This window comes from Mizuhopecten yessoensis, unplaced genomic scaffold, assembly GCF_002113885.1.
Source record: "Mizuhopecten yessoensis strain PY_sf001 unplaced genomic scaffold, ASM211388v2 scaffold1595, whole genome shotgun sequence".
Classification (NCBI taxonomy): domain Eukaryota; kingdom Metazoa; phylum Mollusca; class Bivalvia; order Pectinida; family Pectinidae; genus Mizuhopecten; species Mizuhopecten yessoensis.
In genome coordinates, this window is record NW_018404125.1 from 448,203 (window position 1) to 468,022 (window position 19,820).

The window sequence follows — 19,820 nt, forward strand, 5'->3', positions numbered from 1 at the left end:
TTTATTAAAGATTTTAATTGCACTCCCCAACAAGCACTGGCTTTATAACTTGGGGCCTTTCCTATACATACATACCAAATAATGCAGAATATCCACATGTATTTGTCTTTGTTTAAAATCAGTTTTTTACAAGTAATACAAAATTAAGTATCTATAAATAACGTTTTTCATTATAAATGCTGTGGTAGGATTGCGCTGCGGCATACCTCTAGAAATATAGCAGAGTTAGGTATACAGTAAAAACAATCTCATACAGAGAATACTAAACGGGAGAACCATTTACAACATTATTAATTTTACAACAAATTTTTCATATATCTATGGCATCATTATGTCTCAGGAACTTCAAAAAATGCCATGGGTGCATTAATAATGATGATTGGTTTTTTACATAATTATTATCAAGAATTATTTTCGTGTGAGAAAGTGTTCTTACTTTCGTTTCATTTTCATTTTGCTTACACTGTTGAACAACACTTGATTAAGTCCGTTCAGTTAATTTATTTCAAGCTCCTTGCCTAAAAGTATATATTTTTTCAAATATAAGATTGATAACAGTTATATTTTTACAGGACGTTAGTAACAATTGTATTTTGAAAGACCTCCGACAGTTTATAATACCTTTACACTATTTAGTTACTGTGCATGATATTGACAATAAATAAAACAACTGTCTCACGAGATCCACTCCCACTTCCGTAAGACTCGACTTTCTATGACACAAACAGAATGGTCACAACCTGTGGCTGGTTCGTTAGAATTATATTAAACATAATAATCACATACATCACATGCATAATTGAAAAATGTAATTACCACGATATCATTTCTAACGTACTACGTCTAAATACAAACCATAAACACCTCTTTCTCTCTGTCTCCCTCTCTCTCTGTCTCTCTCTGTCTCCCTCTCCCCCTGTCTCCCGGGATAGCGCTCTGTCTCCCTCTCCCTCTCCCTCTCCATCCCTATCGCTCCCTCCCGATCGTCATCCTTTTCAAATTACAGTTTCAACTCATGATACACCCATAATTCAAGGAATTTAATGTAATCGTATGTTCCCACTCGCATAGAATATACATGATCAGTATATCTGTCACTCTCTCGCAACCCTGTCATCATCTTTCTCATATCTCAGTTCCATCACTTCTGATGATTCAAAAACAAAACATAATCATATTTCTGACTTGCATATAAATAACGTATTCAAGACCAGCTTCGTTCATCCAGACACCGTTAAAACGGAGGTCCGCCTACCCAGCAAATTAATTGGGGAGACATTTCTTTTTTTTCCTATTCGAAGGAGTCCAAGCACAACCCTCAACATTAAGAGATTGACCATTCTTTGCGGGTCAGAGTTCGAGAAATAACATACTGACGAAGTGTATAACATGAATAATCGTTGGTATTTATTTCTGTTTCGTTGATACTTTTTTTGCAGGTTGTCTGGTTTTTTTTGCGCAGAGAACGTAAAATTAGCTCAATATTCATTGTATTGTCTGTAGCAAAATACATAGCTTTACTGTTACACGAAACCCACGACATCAAATACACAGAGATATAGTTATATTATACATGTACATGCTAAATATTTCATTTTAAACTAAACAAATTCCCTCCATTTTTCTCCCACTCTATACAGTTCCAGATGTATCAGCATACTACACTTCATTATATCACACTGTGTGACGAGGGATTGGCACTATAATTGAGACTTCATGTCCAAACCGTAGCTGTATTGTACGCGCTATTGGTCAAAGCAAGGGGTATATCTCTGAGTGCCAACATTTTTAATTTATCTGTAGGGCAACTTGTTTTGATATAGTCTTTTTCCTAAAAAGAGTTTCAACAAGTGAATCTACCTGTAAAAGTTACCTGTTGGAACTAAAGCACATCTGTTAATATAAATATACATATATAAATGGGTTTTTCATTTTCTCAAGTTTCACATTTTTGATAATACTAATTTAACAAGCTGATCCATATAGTATTTGAGTTAAAATTAATTGAACTGATCTTTCAATAACAGATAGAAATCTTAATTATAAAGCACAATTAATTAAAACTTTATAATACCCGAATTAGTATATACCTTAGTCATTTAGTGAGGAAACAAAAATCTGTATTTATCAGTACATGTACCTTACAAGTGTTTAAGTGATAAAATAAAAAAAAATTAAATCAATATGGGTTTAAAAACTATATGGTACTATTGTTTATTTTAATTAATAGGAAAGTGAACTCGAAAAGTAATTTTCAAATGAAGAAAGACTATTTTTTGGAGTTTGAAAACTTTTGAAATAAGCGGAAATATGTATGAATGGATTATAATCATTTCAATAAACCACGCTTTTCAGGTGAGAATTTGCGCTGCCCCTAACAAGTATTCAGGCATCAGTTTCATAAAAGTTTCCTTATCTTAAGGAAATTCCTTATGTTTCTTTCCATATAAAAGCATTTTTGGATTTGAAGGGAAATCTAGTTCAAGACATTTCCCTTAAGTTTCGTAATGCTTTACTATATTTAAGATAATTTTAAGTAAAGGAATTTCCCTACTTAAGGAATGTTCATAAAACTTGTGGCTGTGAGAATGGTACTCGTAGGAGAGCTGTATCTGCCCCGCCCATTGCAATATCTGGATAATATTACATCAAATCAGATCTAGATAAAATAGTATGCAGATTATAGTGAAACGTGTTTGTATTTATATCTGGCAGTCCAGTCGTTATCCAAAAAAGAGCATGTAAAAATATATCATCAGAGCTAGTCAAAATCGAACACTAGTGACAGACCTTGGGCTTTAAAGTATAAACCATATCAAATAAATAAATATTAAAGTTAAATTTAAATTTAAACACGATAATACAGACAACGCAACACTTACTGAAATAAAAGGGTTAATAAATTCGTATGTATGTATTTGGACTGGGAGCTTATCTATTCAACTCTCATATGGGTCAATCTATGCCTCTTCAACCTTCTCCATCTTGAATGAGATCAGAATCTGGTCATGGAACCAGTAGCTTTTCCCTGTCATTAATTTAAGAATTTCTCTTTTATTTGAGATGTTTTCTTCAATTTCAATTGTTTTTTTACATTTTCAGTTTCCTTTTTCTTATATTTTCGGCATTTCATAAATTTATTTTCAAGCTTTCAACTTTCAAAAAAACATTATTTGTGCTTAACAAGTATCAAAACAGTTCAGCCTTCTTCATACATGTATGTTCCCTCATGACATAAATTCTCTTAGTTTTGTAAAAGGAAAATTCAGAGTTTTATTACTTTTAATCCTTACTTTGAAAGCAAAACCAGATAATAAAGGAATGGTTAGGGACTATATATTTATTACAGATGAAGGAATATTTCACTATCATTTCAAACTTTTTCTTTATTCTGATTTTTTTTCTCCAAAAATGTATGGAGACATAATTTTATGTCGGCACTCAGAGAACGCCCCAAACCCAGGGTAGCTTGTTCTCGCTGTAGGCCCTAACCGTGCCTTATTTCAAATCCTTGTTCCAACCATTGGTCCATATTGTAGCTGACTGTATATAACTTTTAGAAAATTTGTTGCTTATTTTTATTCTGATGAAAATGTTTTAAAAGTGATTTGATAACAAATTTCGCAAAAATAAAATCTAGGCATTAATTTGTTTGAGACATTTGGATGTTCAGATCATGTCACTAACGGTCGTTGCTCTATAGTGTCCAGACTGATTTCGTGTTTATTTCGTACTCACTTTAGCTGAAATGTACACCCGCCTCAGTGACCTAACTTCCTGCTAAACCTACAGTCAACAACGCTATATTTCCTTGTCTGACCTTATGATCGAACGGTCTTCAAGTATTTCCTTCTTGTTGCAATTCCCGATTGTAGAGATTGTATGCATATTACCTTTCCCTCATAAAAGGAAGTATTTTTCCGCGGTTGACAGGGAGATATAATATTTAGGATAATACGATGGCATTTGTATCAAATTAAGTTGCACTCAATCAGGAAAGTCTGACCGGACAGCTGTGTCTTTGTCCGGGATAGTGTTTGAAAGATTCGTGAATGGATTTCCGGTCTCGACCCGTGAGTTTTCATATCACACTGGAGTTGTTCCCCTTGGAGTAGCTTCCATTTCTGTTGATGTTCTGTTGTTATTATTACCCTAAAGGAAATGCAATGTAGACTAGAATAAACGTTTTGCTTGTTTTGATCTACTGAGTTCTATTTACATTATCTTGAAATGGCAAAGACGTTGTAGTTACAGTACAATAATAAGGTTTCCTTTACCACTGCCAAACACCTTCAGAGCTAAACGTTTCATCTACAATTAAAGATAATACGATGGCACTTTTGTCTAATTAAAGATGACCTAAATAAGGAAAGCCTGGTCGGACAATATTGTTGTTATTCTGGAAGACATTTTTTCATACAAATATTTAAATTAAGAACATTGTTTGGGAACCTGGTATATTTATGTTAACAAAGAATAAAGCATTTTAACCAAAAACAAATATTCCCACTTTTTTACTTACATTTTCTATTTGCTGGAAATTGAGTTTGACCTTCGGACTCTCAAGGACAATTGACCGGAAGTCCCAGGTAAAGGAGAGTGTGAAAGCGAGAATGGAGGCGGCGACTAGCCACTCCGATATGGTGGATGTAAGATAGACCACTCTTAACGTGTCCTGAAACATAAATACGTCACGGTCAGTTAATTACAATCAATACACGTATCGTGTATACAATCCACTGTTAGCGTTAAACGGAGTAACTACAACACATTTAATGGAACTTACGGATTGGCAAAGGCGCTGAAAAATGTTCAGCGAGGTGGCTAATGATATTTTGGGGCATTATAATCATAAAGCTGTAATGTATGACTAGGTAATATAAACTAGCAGACCCTAATAGAACCTTCCTTCTCATTTTTGCCAATCTTATTAATTGTAAAGGTATTTTTTCGCAGAAAGGCCGAGGTAAATTCCTAATACCAAATGATAATTTTTGTATGGTTTGATTTTGTGAAGCTTTGTAGTCCTTGCAACAGTTAAGGTTATATGGGAACGGTGACCATGACAGTTGAACTTCTCAGGGCTACTTGAATGTACCAACACACTTGGACACTCACATGTGGACACGGTTCTGAGAGAAAGCCAGCTATACTATTCTGATACCGGAATAATCAGTGCTTACCACCACACATTTAAAGCTAAACATCAAGCCGCGAGCTGCAAGTATCAATTTTAGGAACTTTGGTTTGTCTTATTGAGGGACAAAACCCATAAAACCGCGATAGGGCGAACGCTAAACACAAAGGCCAAAGTATTGCCGATATTTAGCGCAAGAAAACGAAAAAGCAGTAAGAACAGAGTGAAAATAATTCAAATTGTAAGTTTGACATGGTAAAATAACCACTTCATATTCTAAAATGGTTCTGATACACGCTATTGACACTTCTAGTGAATTGATATATACATGGAGATACGCTATCCGGACTGGTATACTAATACTGATGTACGTAGTACATTGTAGTACGCTATCCGGACTGGTATACTAATACTGATGTACGTAGTACATTGTAGTACGCTATCCGGACTGGTATACTAATACTGATGTACGTAGTACATTGTAGTACGCTATCCGGACTGGTATACTAATACTGATGTACGTAGTACATTGTAGTACGCTATCCGGACTGGTATACTAATACTGATGTACGTAGTACATTGTAGTACGCTATCCGGACTGGTATACTAATACTGATGTACGTAGTACATTGTAGTACGCTATCCGGACTGGTATACTAATACTGATGTACGTAGTACATTGTAGTACGCTATCCGGACTGGTATACTAATACTGATGTACGTAGTACATTGTAGTACGCTATCCGGACTGGTATACTAATACTGATGTACGTAGTACATTGTAGTACGCTATCCGGACTGGTATACTAATACTGATGTACGTAGTACATTGTAGTACGCTATCCGGACTGGTATACTAATACTGATGTACGTAGTACATTGTAGTACGCTATCCGGACTGGTATACTAATACTGATGTACGTAGTACATTGTAGTACGCTATCCGGACTGGTATACTAATACTGATGTACGTAGTACATTGTAGTACGCTATTCGGACTGATATACTAATACTGATGTACGTAGTACATTGTAGTACGGTTCTGTGTGATGATCGGTAGAATAACGTTACTGAGGACGTATAACAAACCAGGCGCGGACATTACGGAAAATCCTGCTTTACTTACAATAAGTTATTGACCTTAAGGAAACCGGAAGTGGGAGTGACTTACTCTAGTACATGATCAACTCTGACTTCCGTTTCAGGGAAACAACAAGCGTACAGTGATCTACGAGCACATGTGTGCTGTATTGGAGAGATTTCCTGATATCATGCTGATATCGCCCTATATTTGCATGTAACCCGTTGTTATATGATCGTTAAGACATACAAATAAATCCAGTCGTCGGAATGCTTCATAAATCCAAATGACAACATGATACAGCTCTATAAGTAATGTTCCCTATGAACAGTACACAGACGATAGTTAATGAACTGAAGGTCTTTTATCTGGAGATGAATAGATAAATGAGGGTTATCATTTTTGTTCTGAATGGCCCGTCAAACAATAAAGCCATACACTGACACACGGTAGGTGTACAAATCGACGTTACCTCAAATGAAATAGTCACCGTATAAATATTGTATGCATAAAATGTACTAAGACAGGCCCTAGAAGAAGAGGGGGGTTAATATTTCAGATGTAACAGGAAGGTCAATTTTCGTCTCTTTCATGTCTTTAGCAGAGAACTGACCAAGGGACCCACATTGGTCGCATCATATCATCAGGCAATACGATACAGCAGGCTAACGTTTACTCTAATCAGCAGAGTACCTACGGTAGAAAGTGTGTAGACGTTTAGTGTGATCTGAACTCTGATTCACCAGTTTGGCCGATTTTGTAGATATCACAGTTGTAGATATCACAGTTGTAGATATACAACAAAAGCAAATAATATAACCAAACTGTGATAAAAACTAAACCCAAACGGCTACTTTTTCAAATTCACCCTATAACTCTGCTGAAAATCCAGAATCTTTATCATGTAAAAGTTACTTCTTTTAACTCTTATTTACTTCGTCAACCACAGTACTAGGACTGTAATTTGTGAACGATATGAAAAACATAAAAATAAACTTGCGTGGTTTTACCATCAGTTACGATCCAAATATTTGTCTACCACCGTGAATTTCATGCATCAAATTTGATCCACTGCACCCATGTAGTTTGTTTTCTATCCATTATTTGTACAGCTGTTTGCTGCCAGGGTTTCTGCTGGGCCACCCACACGTACGTAGCTCTGTCCTGTAACTCTTTGTAGCCATGTACAGGGTACACACGAAAAATATAAAGGAAGGGAGATAACTGTTACTGAAATGAGCGCAATATTACAACTACTTACGTTTTTTGTACCCTCCCCTAGGTGCTCCTTTATTTTGTAATAGGTTTTAGATACGCTGACTGTGAAATGTCAAGGAAGCAAAATGTATCAATTGATTAAAATTTCAATATACATAAAGGCGTGTAACGTTTACATAAAGATTAAGTTCACTAATAATAATAACATCCAAATGAACAGCGAAATTGCGTTTTGGTATATATTATATTGCATCACATTGATATTGCGTGTTATGATTTACGTTAACATTGCATGTAATGATTTATAATGGAATCGCCAATCGGATTTAAAGAGCATCTTAACCATGCACATTACATACAATAACACATTTTTCTCACAAAACTCCACAAGTTTATATAAAAAAATGCAAAACTTCGGACCACTGTATATAGTTATATTGCACAAATACAGACAAACTGTAGCAGTGTACCGGACTGAAACTCCTAATCTTTCATATAATAGCCCAACAATTAACATACAAGGTTTTTGCTCTGGATATGAAAGATAATAAACCAAATAAAAGCATACATCCCGATCGACGTTACCTATTAAACCAACGTTATCTAGTCTATATACACGTAGCAAGTAATTTACATTTTTTGTATTTATATATCATTATAAAGGATACAAGTTATTAGGAAGCACGTGAGCACAAAACAGTTTATGAATCGCACTACTGCTAGACACTTGTTCCCTAGGCCCTCTCGACGTAAACGCCACGTGATGAGCGTCTGCAGCCACGTGTAAGCCGTTCCCATGACGAAGGCAAGACCGGCCCCTGCGTAGTGTGGGCCTCTCTGCACTTCTGTCTGCTTAGAAAAAGATAATGACAATAACATCGTATACTTAAACGATTCTTAAAAACTTAAAAAGTCTGGTCAACCAGGCTGATCAATTAGCGGCTAATTTTCGTCTATGCGTAGTGTATACATACGTCCAAATATAACAGAACCACAGAGCCATGAGGTATAGGGAATTCGTATTGTACCCACAGAGCCATGAGGAATAGGGAATTCGTATTGTACCCACAGAGCCATGAGGCATAGGGAATTCGTATTGTACCCACAGAGCCATGAGGAATAGGGAATTCGTATTGTACCCACAGAGCCATGAGGAATAGGGAATTCGTATTGTACCCACAGAGCCATGACGTATAGGGAATTCGTATTGTACCCACAGAGCCACGAGGTATAGGGAATTCGTATTGTACCCACAGAGACATGAGGTATAGGGAATTCGTATTGTACCCACAGAGACATGAGGGATAGGGAATTCGTATTGTACCCACAGAGCCACGAGGGATAGGGAATTCGTATTGTACCCACAGAGCCATGAGGCATAGGGAATTCGTATTGTACCCACAGAGCCATGACGTATAGGGAATTCGTATTGTACCCACAGAGCCAGGAGGTATAGGGAATTCGTATTGTACCCACAGAGCCACGAGGGATAGGGAATTCGTATTGTACCCACAGAGCCATGACGTATAGGGAATTCGTATTGTACCCACAGAGCCAGGAGGTATAGGGAATTCGTATTGTACCCACAGAGACATGAGGTATAGGGAATTCGTATTGTACCCACAGAGCCACGAGGTATAGGAAATTCGTATTTTACCCACAGAGCCATGAGGTATAGGGAATTCGTATTATACCCACAGAGCCATGAGGGTTAGGGAATTCGTATTGTACTAACAGAGCCATGAGGGTTAGGGAATTCGTATTGTTCCCACAGAGCCATGAGGTATAGGGAATTCGTATTATACCCACAGAGCCATGAGGGTTAGGGAATTCGTATTGTACCAACAGAGCCATGAGGAATAGGGAATTCGTATTGTACCCACAGAGCCATGAGGGTTAGGGAATTCGTATTGTTCCCACAGAGCCATGAGGTATAGGGAATTCGTATTATACCCACAGAGCCATGAGGGTTAGGGAATTCGTATTGTACCAACAGAGCCATGAGGGTTAGGGAATTCGTATTGTTCCCACAGAGCCATGAGGTATAGGGAATTCGTATTATACCCACAGAGCCATGAGGGTTAGGGAATTCGTATTGTACCAACAGAGCCATGAGGTATAGGGAATCCGTATTGTACCCACAGAGCCATGAGGTATAGGGAATTCGTATTATACCCACAGAGCCATGAGGGTTAGGGAATTCGTATTGTACCCACAGAGACATGAGGGATAGGGAATTCGTATTGTACCCACAGAGCCATGACGTATAGGGAATTCGTATTGTACCCACAGAGCCATGAGGGTTAGGGAATTCGTATTGTTCCCACAGAGCCATGAGGTATAGGGAATTCGTATTGTACAAACAGAGCCATGAGGTATAGGGAATTCGTATTGTGCCCACAGAGCCATGAGGTATAGGGAATTCGTATTATACCCACAGAGCCATGAGGGTTAGGGAATTCGTATTGTACCAACAGAGCCATGAGGAATAGGGAATTCGTATTGTACCCACAGAGCCATGAGGGATAGGGAATTCGTATTGTACCAACAGAGCCATGAGGGATAGGGAATTCGTATTGTACCCACAGAGCCATGACGTATAGGGAATTCGTATTGTACCCACAGAGCCACGAGGGATAGGGAATTCGTATTGTACCCACAGAGCCATGAGGAATAGGGAATTCGTATTGTACCCACAGAGCCATGACGTATAGGGAATTCGTATTGTACCCACAGAGCCATGAGGTACAGGGAATTCGTATTGTACCCACAGAGCCATGAGGCATAGGGAATTCGTATTGTACCCACAGAGCCATGACGTATAGGGAATTCGTATTGTACCCACAGAGCCAGGAGGTATAGGGAATTCGTATTGTACCCACAGAGCCAGGAGGTATAGGGAATTCGTATTGTACCCACAGAGCCATGAGGTATAGGGAATTCGTATTGTACCAACAAGTATTGGAATGCTTTCACTAACAGAAAGGGATAGGAAAGTTGGTAAATTCGATCTATTGTCTCGTTTTACTGCAGACTCTATCATCCTGTGACATATTAACGCCATTTCAGTTGTCGATTCGAACGTGTAGAGTATCATTGTTCTAACGGGTATCATCGGTGGCATCAACTAGCGTGTTGTCTATTATATGTTAATAATATTTAATCATTATTAACAATTCAGTGTAGAAAACTGGATCTGATAATAATTGAAATGGATCATTTTTACTAAAATGGTGTTTTCGGAAACGTTCTATTTTTATTGAAAAATAATGACAATACTTAAAATGCGATTATTAACTTTTAAAAATGTGTTTCATACGGCACTGGCAGTTACAATATAACGCAACACTCGTGTTTATAATAAACGTGTATCCAAGTAAACTTAACATCGGGATGTGTCAAAGATTACAAGTCCCTTAATTTAAAAATGATTAGTCCTACATATTACATATCTCATATCAGCCATAACACTTGTAAAAAATATGATAATGATCATTTGTATTAGATGAAATCTACGTTACCTGAAAGTTTGCGACCATGCTCATTCCAAGCGCCGATAACACCCCGATAACAACTCCGGCGATGTTACCGTTCTGCCACTTCTGAACGTTATGCATCTTCTTGTGCTTGAATATTTCCTTCAGGAAAAGATATCTAACGAGCACGTTCATTCCAACTGCAATAAAGCGGAATTGCGTCTTAAAAGATATAGTCAGTATCAAATCTCAACAAACAGCTAATAATCATACAAATTCAGCCTAATTAGGTACAGCAAAGTTATCTTAGCGAGCTTAATGTTTGAATGAACCTTATATAATAAAAAAAAAATATACGAAATATTTGTATATATTAAAAAAAGAAGGGAAATGCGAAGTCTCCACTAGTCTTTAAGAATGTTCTATTATGGTATAGTTGTTTTAGGTGGGGTGAGGGGTACTTAAATACTCAGATATATGTATGCCCAATGAAATATGTATACACAATAATATATTTATGCTATGTTGGGGAGGCGCGGATCCATTCATGAATTTATACTGCCCCCCCCCCCCCCCCCCCTTCGAATGCATAGTTATGTCATGAAAGATAAATTAAATTTTAACTTAACATTTTTATAATCTGATTCGTAGTGCTGTGAATTAGAATGATCATTTCCTGATCACCTTCAAGCAGGTGTGTGTGGAGGAGGTGATATAGACTGGGTTGGAGGGTAGATCGACTCCTCACTGGAATCCATTATCTCGTTTCACTACAGGTACTTATAATATGTCTATCAAACCCTGGAAAATACCGTCGAGAATAAATCTTATAAAATGAACTGTTTTATACTGCGAATAGCATTTTTCTATTTTTGAAATAAATTTAAATCTAATATTCTTTTTTCTGATTGTGCTGATACCGCCGTGGTGTTATCGAGGTTTTATTTCCCAAATAGAAGTGTGAATTGGAGATCTTGTTACACCAACAAGTTACAATCATTCCTCGGCAACCTTATCGCGTTGCAAACTGACGACGAAGCTGTAAGTACTTAGAATTCCAGACGGCGAACTGAACCAATTTGAAAATGTTACAGCATATTCTGTTATGAAATGTGTTACCATCATAGTTATAGTTTATCTAACATCCATAGGCATCTCCATATTCCATCCTATTAATGCTTAAGTCCCAGTGTTCTGTGTAATTAAAACGTTTGAAATTAAGCTCGTCCTAATTGAACTCTGTCTACTCCGGACATTTGTATGAACCAGACCATGCAGTACGACTCATCACGTTTATCCTGTCTAAAACAAACCCTATACAATCCGGAAATATGCACCGACCAGACCTTAAACAAGGTTTCCTAGTTTTAACAGGGCATCACTTTACACAGTATTTTCGGACAAAATGGATGTCGGCATTTTTATCACGAAATGGTGAAAGGGCGATAATTACGTAATGGTATAAAATGGCAAAGAAAACCCTAAACCATTACCCGGTATCCTGTACAAACCTTCATTACCCGGTATCCTGTACATTACCCGGTATCATGTACAAACCTGCATTACCCGGTATCCTGTACAAACCTACATTACCCGGACACAATACATTTCCAGCACACACGCAGGCATACACACATAGGGAGATATTAGCCAGGTGGCATAGGACTAGTAGCAAGCGCCTGATAAGGCAGCTCCTGCGAATTCCTATATATTGTATTGATTAATATATATGCTAATTGTATTGACTGTAAAACATTGTATATCTATGTACTGTAAAGCCCTTTAGAGTGGCTCATGTTAGCTAGATAGGGCGCTATATCAAATGTTGTATATTATTAATATTATCCTGTACAAACCTACATTACCCGGTATCCTGTACAAACCTACATTACCCGGTATCCTGTACAAACCTACATTACCCGGTATCCTGTACAAACCAACATTACCCGGTATCCTGTACAAACTTACATTACCCGGTTTCCTGTACAAACCTACATTACCCGGTATCCTGTACAAACCTACAATACCCGGTATCCTGTACAAATCTACATTACTCGGTATCCTGTACAAACCTCCATTACCCGGTATCCTGCACAAACCTACATTACCCTGTATCCTATACAAACCTACATTGCCCGGTATCCTGTACAACCTTACATTACCCGGTATCCCGTACAAACCTACATTCCCCGGTATCCTATACAAACCTACATTACCGGGTATCCTGTACAAACCTACAATACCCGGTATCCTGTACAACCCTATATTACCCAGTATCCTGTACAAACCTACATTCCCCAGTATCCCGTACAAACCTACATTACCCGGTATCCTGTACAAACCTATATTACCCAGTATCCTGTACAAACCTACATTACCCGGTATCCTGTACAAACCTACATTACCCAGTATCCTGTACAAACCTACATTACCCAGTATCCTGTACAAACCTACATTACCCAGTATCCTGTACAAACCTACATTACTCGGTATCCTGTACAAACCTACATTACCCCTTTTTTCGTATATATTACTATGTAAATTGTGTTAAATCCGATTTAAAATATCAGAGAGAATTTTTAAACAAGCTTCACTTTGAACTGGTATACTGAGTAGATTCAATAACATGAACTGTTGACGTATAGAAAACATCAAAACCTATACAAACCAGAAATTGTAGATAACAAGGGTATTTAGATTCGAGAAGCGTCGACAATTGGATTAAAACCCGATTTATTGGGATCAGTTTAATAATATTGTAAGTATTGCTATACACAACCTTATCATTTCCTTCAAATATGAATATTTTACAAGTGGCAACAATATGAGCACCAACAAATTACATTGCATTACATTAGGGCTGTCACAATACATCGGAAAACGGGTACATGTTGTGTGTGTATATCGCGATACACGGGTATATCATATCGTGCCACAATACAGAGATGAAATATTGCTGTATCGCAATATTTTTCAAAAGCATGTTTATGTAACTGCTTGGCGTTTTAACTTTGCAAATTACTACAAATTGTAATCGATGGTTGGTTTGACAAAAATCTTAAATATATGTAATCCATATTATATATGATTAAGTTTGATAACATTCTGACACCAACTTATCATAAAATTGAGCACATACTTCCTATGACAATATATCGGGATACGTATCGCAATACATTTAATTTGTATTGCAATATATCGTAATACACTCTTTGCATATTGTGACACCCCTACACTACATCAGCTATTTCGGTAACCCACTGTTTCAATATTAAGAATAATGGAAGTAACAAAGAAAAGAAAGATCGTGGTGTTTTGTACTACATGCGCATGTTCATATTAAGTAAACTAATTATGATATGTTTTTATCATTTGACATACATATGATACAGGTCCTAATCTAAATACCCAGTGTCCTCCGAGGAAAGCTGATAACACAATGAACTGCCCAATAGAACATCAGTTAATTCATAATCCGATAAATAAAACAATTGATAAAACAAAAGGTGTTCATTACAATGAACTGGCAGTGATGGCTCAAGTTGGAATCTTCCTATGATCAAAACACTTGTTTGTGGACCAGCTCTGTATACTACCAACCCTCCTTATAGTCAGACTCTTACACAATGGAAGATGTAGGGAAATCATTTCGCTGCATAATTTGAAAGGTGAACCCGATGTTACAATATACAAAATATACATATAGATACATAATATCAATTTTCATATATGATGATCAGTAATTGCTTATATACATATCAATTCGAATAAAATCTTAGTTTGATTTCGAATCCCCAATATCGTATTTTTTCAATCTCTCTTATATCATTTATCAAAAGGAATGAATTTGTTGATCTCCAGTTTCAGTCCTGTCTAGCTAGGGATACGACTAGTTCGACCCCCTATACAATGTCAAGGACTAGCTAGGGATACGACTAGTTCGACCCCATGTACAATGTCGGTACAAGTGTACGGAGTACTTGTAATGAACCAGTGTATCGATCACGCTTAGGAATGCAGGTTTTATCTAAAAATTATGCACCGAATTAAAACAATGAACCATTCGTTGAGACCTAATCTATAATTTGCTGTGATCGGCTTGTGAAAAGAATGAAAACAGATGATTTCGAAAAAGGTTTCATGGTGAAACACACCGCTAACTTGTTTTTGTGAGTTTATTTTGGGGAAATAAGACAAAGCAAAAGAAAAAATGTTGTTTCAAAATTTGCTGATTATTTTTTATGAATAACCATAGGATTACAGTAACCAGAGTCTTTGATCGGTATTGTGATAACCCGGCAACATTCGTTTTTCCGTAAGGGCTTTTGATTTTAGTTTTGACTATGATGAAACCACTCATGTCTGTCGTGTGTTAATATTAAAAAACGAGGTGAAAAAAATAAAGATTAATATGCTGGTATCGTTATTGTGGAGAAATCGAAATTCTTTTATCTCTGTGACTGCAAAGTATCCGGAGTAAAAAGGTTTCACTTGACGCGTTGGTACGAGATGATAAAGGTGTTTACTCACGCATGACGGCTCCTATATTGACCAGCTGACCGAAGACACATCGTTCTGGTGCTTCAATGGCTGTGTGACTAGACGAATAAAAGCAAGGTACAGCGTCCATGACATTCACTGCACAGTTCCTACTAGTTCGAGTGTCAGAGACAGTATAGGTTAGATTGGAGTTTGAGGCGAAGAATCAAACAAAAGTAATATTTAACATCTTGTACTCAGGCAGGTATGCAATAGTGATGTTGAGATAGAGACTAATCGAGTTTTTTTTCTGAGCTTAATTAATTATTTTATTATTTTTCCAAATTATGAAAAGGGTGACTTATTTATCAAAAACTTCTGTAAAGATTCTTACCTTATATAAGGGAAGTCTGGCTCCGTATGGCCATAGCTCACTGCTATTCCATATCTACAAACAAAAGTATTCCGGTATAAATATAAATGAAATGTCCCTCCCTATCCCCCACCCTAGTCAGATCGCGCACGTACATTTACATAATGTGCCCTCCTCACACAGATACCTCCTTATTGTAATACACGATACTGTATGTTCATTGTTTAGTACTCCCCCTGTGTGATTGTCTCAAGGACCCCTGTATATTTAGGTATATAATTCTGCTGTAACTGAGTTTAATGCACGCTCATTGCTGATAAAGCTCGAAATACATATTATGTAATAATGTTGAAACGAAATACAAAATGTTGATTTAGGTAAATTTGTTTCAATTATAACTTGGCCTTAGATGCAGACATAGTGTGCCTTTTTGTTCGGGTTTTAAATCATATGAGAATTAATTTATAAGAAATGGAACAGTCTGGCACCATTGCTATAGTGAATGTGTTATTTGTGTGTCTACAAACAACAATCTAGGTTTTAAATGTTACAGAGTTCTACAGATAGTGGGCCTGAAACCAACAAAGCTCCTACAGAGCTATGGAAATCCAAACAGATGCAATACCATTGCTAACAAATACTGCATCATTGATTCACGTAGCAACGCTTACGTATTCGTAAACTTTAATGGAAATCGGCCATTTAGAATTGTCTGGTAAAATAACAACTACGGCTGAATTTTAGGTACACTTTCAGGAGAAACGATACATTATGATACCCTGATCACATTTTAATTGAACGATATGAACAGCCTTCGTAATTATCAAATAATAACGTTATGTATGGAACCCAACTCAGTTCCGGAAGATTGCTAGCTTCATATTGACGAAACTTGTTAACATAACTACCACACCAGCTCACTCAAAGCACTTTTTTATCCTTACATCTCTTGCTAAGTGATCGAAATAACAAAAAAAAAGATAACTTACGATATGAAAAGTGACATGATAATCCATAATGTCGTGATGAGTGGAAGTAGATACAGGCGCCTGCGCAGACAGACCAGACAGGCTAAACTCATGACACCACGTATTTCGTTAACCTCTTCTACTTCAAGTCTGTAAAACAAAAAAAAAGAATGCTATCAAATCAAATGTTAAACTTATACTTTTGAAAAATAAGGTCGCTGAGTGTAAATCCAAAAAGAGTTTGGTATATATTATCCGTTCGGTCGGATCTCGTGTTGTTTCTACAAGCACTATTACCACAACACCCCTGTGACGCTGCGGTTGCTATAAACACGATACCTATACAGAGTTCACCAAACAGCTGGGTCGATCACCTTCTAGCTTAAAATAGTCAGGGAATCGAAGCCACATACACACCCAACAGGGGCCGAGGGTTCGAACACGGGTAACGGTGACTATCCGGTGTTGCGCCCCAGTGTATTTTCTCGAGGTTTTTGTTTTCGCAGGAATTATGAATATTTACAGGCACATGTACAAAGGCTCTATCTGTCATTATTTACTTCGCGGTTTAAAATTCTCGCGAATAATCATTTGCATATTCTCGAAAAAAGTATTACGGAGATTTTTAATATTATAACATACCGCCTGAATATGTTTTTTTTTCTTTTATAATTCAGTCCATTTATCAACATTGATTTTAAAAGATCACAAAACAGAGAAAACAAACAAACGTGCTCGGCAATTGAATAATAAAAGTTTTTATCAAAAAGGTATGTTTATAATGCGTTTTGACCCTCTAATTGATTCACAATACGTGATATATACAGCTTTGATTTAGTTCTCAATGGCATTAAAACTGACAGGAAGGAAAAAACATGGCACAAATGCATACCATAAACAATGGGGTTAGGTCGTCAGCTGTCTGCACCTCTACACAACGGTAGCATGGTCTGAAGGCAGTTGTCTGGTGTCATACACAGTCTCATTAGGGCTGCCGAGATTAAGCAAGTGGTGAATGAATGCTTGTATATGTATTTTTATGTTCTGCTCTTTTATTTCAAACGTACCACAAAACTTAAAAATGTTTGAAAGCATATGTTTAATAAAAAAAATAAGAACTTTAAAGAGGTATTTATTGAACAAATCCAAACGTGTTTTTGATTTGGTATTTCAAACTTGTCTAGTTTATTTACTATTTACTTTCGTTACGTCATCACTTGATATATGATGTTTGACACGATACCAGTGAGCTACTGGTCTTCCTGATGATGAGTTTTATTTATACAACCTTGTACGTAATCTTTAAAGTGAAATTTGCGACCTAAGTGACTTTATCTAGACATATCTTGGACCTATTCGCTATCGTGTAATTTTTCCATTTATAATTTCTAAGTGTGCGAGTAACTTTTTTTCATTCATCCCACCATTTGTTTGATGTCTAACCGCCAACCGGGACTCTTTTACGTAATCGGAGTTCCTTCCGCTTAATCACGAACGTAAAAAGATAAAACGGCGATAGGATATCTCATAATTACACAGTGGCTGGTGACGGAACTCTCCTGTGATAGAAACCACATTGACCATGCAATACGACTGATTGCCCTATTAACCAGCTACGTGTGTATATGCAGGTGCCTGCGTGCACGTGGCGGAGTACTCTCAAACGTGTTTAGATGACGGGGATACACTTAAAACAGGGCAAAATTTCGGTATTTTGGAGGCGGCGGTATAATCCGTTGTGGCAACCCNAACAAAACCCACTAAAATGTGAAGGTCTGGCAACCCGTATATTTAATCTAAAACTTGAGAAATATCATTCATCAAATTAAAATAAGGGAACTCTGGTGAGGTTAGAAGAAGTCCAACATCGTAGTCATTTGAGTCGTAGATGATGGCATGTTAAATAGGATGCCAAGCGTTTCATTGACAAGAATATATATGTCGCCAGAACTTATGGTGGATATGATTTAGACAATAGTGCGAAGTTCCGGAAAAACTCGGTTCCTTGCACCTGTCCTTACATACGTGTATTTTACAGAGTCTTCCGGGGCAATCCCAAATTTCACGATAACCTTGCATCCGTACATCATTTTTTTTTTTTTTACTATTTCACGTTTTCAAAAGAGAAAGATTGCAAAATTACAAACAGAATGATGGGTATATCTGTCTGACTAGAGAGCCGTAAAGCTCTCACACCTGAGGGAGATATAGCTGGAACAATTACAACTCGGCTGACACGTTTATGTCGATGAATAATAAGTGATTGTCTCGTGTCCATAAATCAGTACCAGGTAGTCATGTCTGTAGTACGTATAATGATGAGTACATAACGGCACCTTTGTCGATTAACAGGTCGGACACAGCTATGGCCGTTAATGTCCACTCATTATCAGCTGACCGTCAACTCGATTGATCATCAGGCCAAACCTCACTATACATTGACGTGTGTGTCTGATATAGCACAGCAATGGAATCCAAGTGTGTCGGGGGTTGTTCTTCATCAATAAACTTGTACATGTATCAATAAATAATAAATCATGGAAATACCAAAACATGCACGCGTAGCCAATGATCACGTGATCATGGCATTCAGTAAGATACGCTTATAATATACATCAATTAGCATGTATAGTAGTGGTTATATAAATGTGCAAATTTATTAATACATCACGTGGTCACGATCTGGTTTATACACCATCTCAAATACATCACGTGATCATATCTAAACAAAACCATGCACGTGCTTAAATACTTCCTGTTACATGTCTTAACCAAAACACGCATTGAACAAATATTTTGCCTGATCATTTTCCTCCAAAAACATGCACGTGCAAAAACACATCATTACCGAAAAAATGCATGTTTATCAACAAAATGCATGTTTATCAACAAAATGCATGTTTATCAACAAAACGCATAGTTATCAATAAAACGCACGTAACAAATACATAATGATATGTCATGAACATTTATTTTATGATGCATTGAGCTACATTTTAAGCAAAATACTGATAGCATGACTATTTTATTATTTTCCTTTTCAAGTCCAAATCGCGAAGCTAACGTTGTTGACTATTTGGTTTCTTGA

The 19,820-nt window shown here is 37.0% G+C and overlaps 1 protein-coding gene across 5 annotated transcripts in view; it reads right to left on the reverse strand.

Moving 5' to 3' along the window:
* Positions 1-19,820, reverse strand: part of LOC110465800 (DNA damage-regulated autophagy modulator protein 2-like) — a 47,523-nt gene continuing 27,703 nt past the window's right edge. For all 5 annotated transcript variants that reach the window (XM_021521915.1, XM_021521898.1, XM_021521923.1 and 2 more), the window contains exons 2-9: positions 16,754-16,882; positions 15,786-15,839; positions 15,443-15,510; positions 10,958-11,112; positions 8,105-8,285; positions 7,480-7,538; positions 4,523-4,675; positions 1-4,152 (exon numbers count right to left, since the gene is read on the reverse strand). In XM_021521915.1, the coding sequence (XP_021377590.1) occupies positions 4,087-4,152; positions 4,523-4,675; positions 7,480-7,538; positions 8,105-8,285; positions 10,958-11,112; positions 15,443-15,510; positions 15,786-15,839; positions 16,754-16,845 (828 nt within the window). In that variant the 5' untranslated portion in view covers positions 16,846-16,882 and the 3' untranslated portion in view covers positions 1-4,086. The remainder of the gene's footprint in view (positions 4,153-4,522; positions 4,676-7,479; positions 7,539-8,104; positions 8,286-10,957; positions 11,113-15,442; positions 15,511-15,785; positions 15,840-16,753; positions 16,883-19,820) is intronic.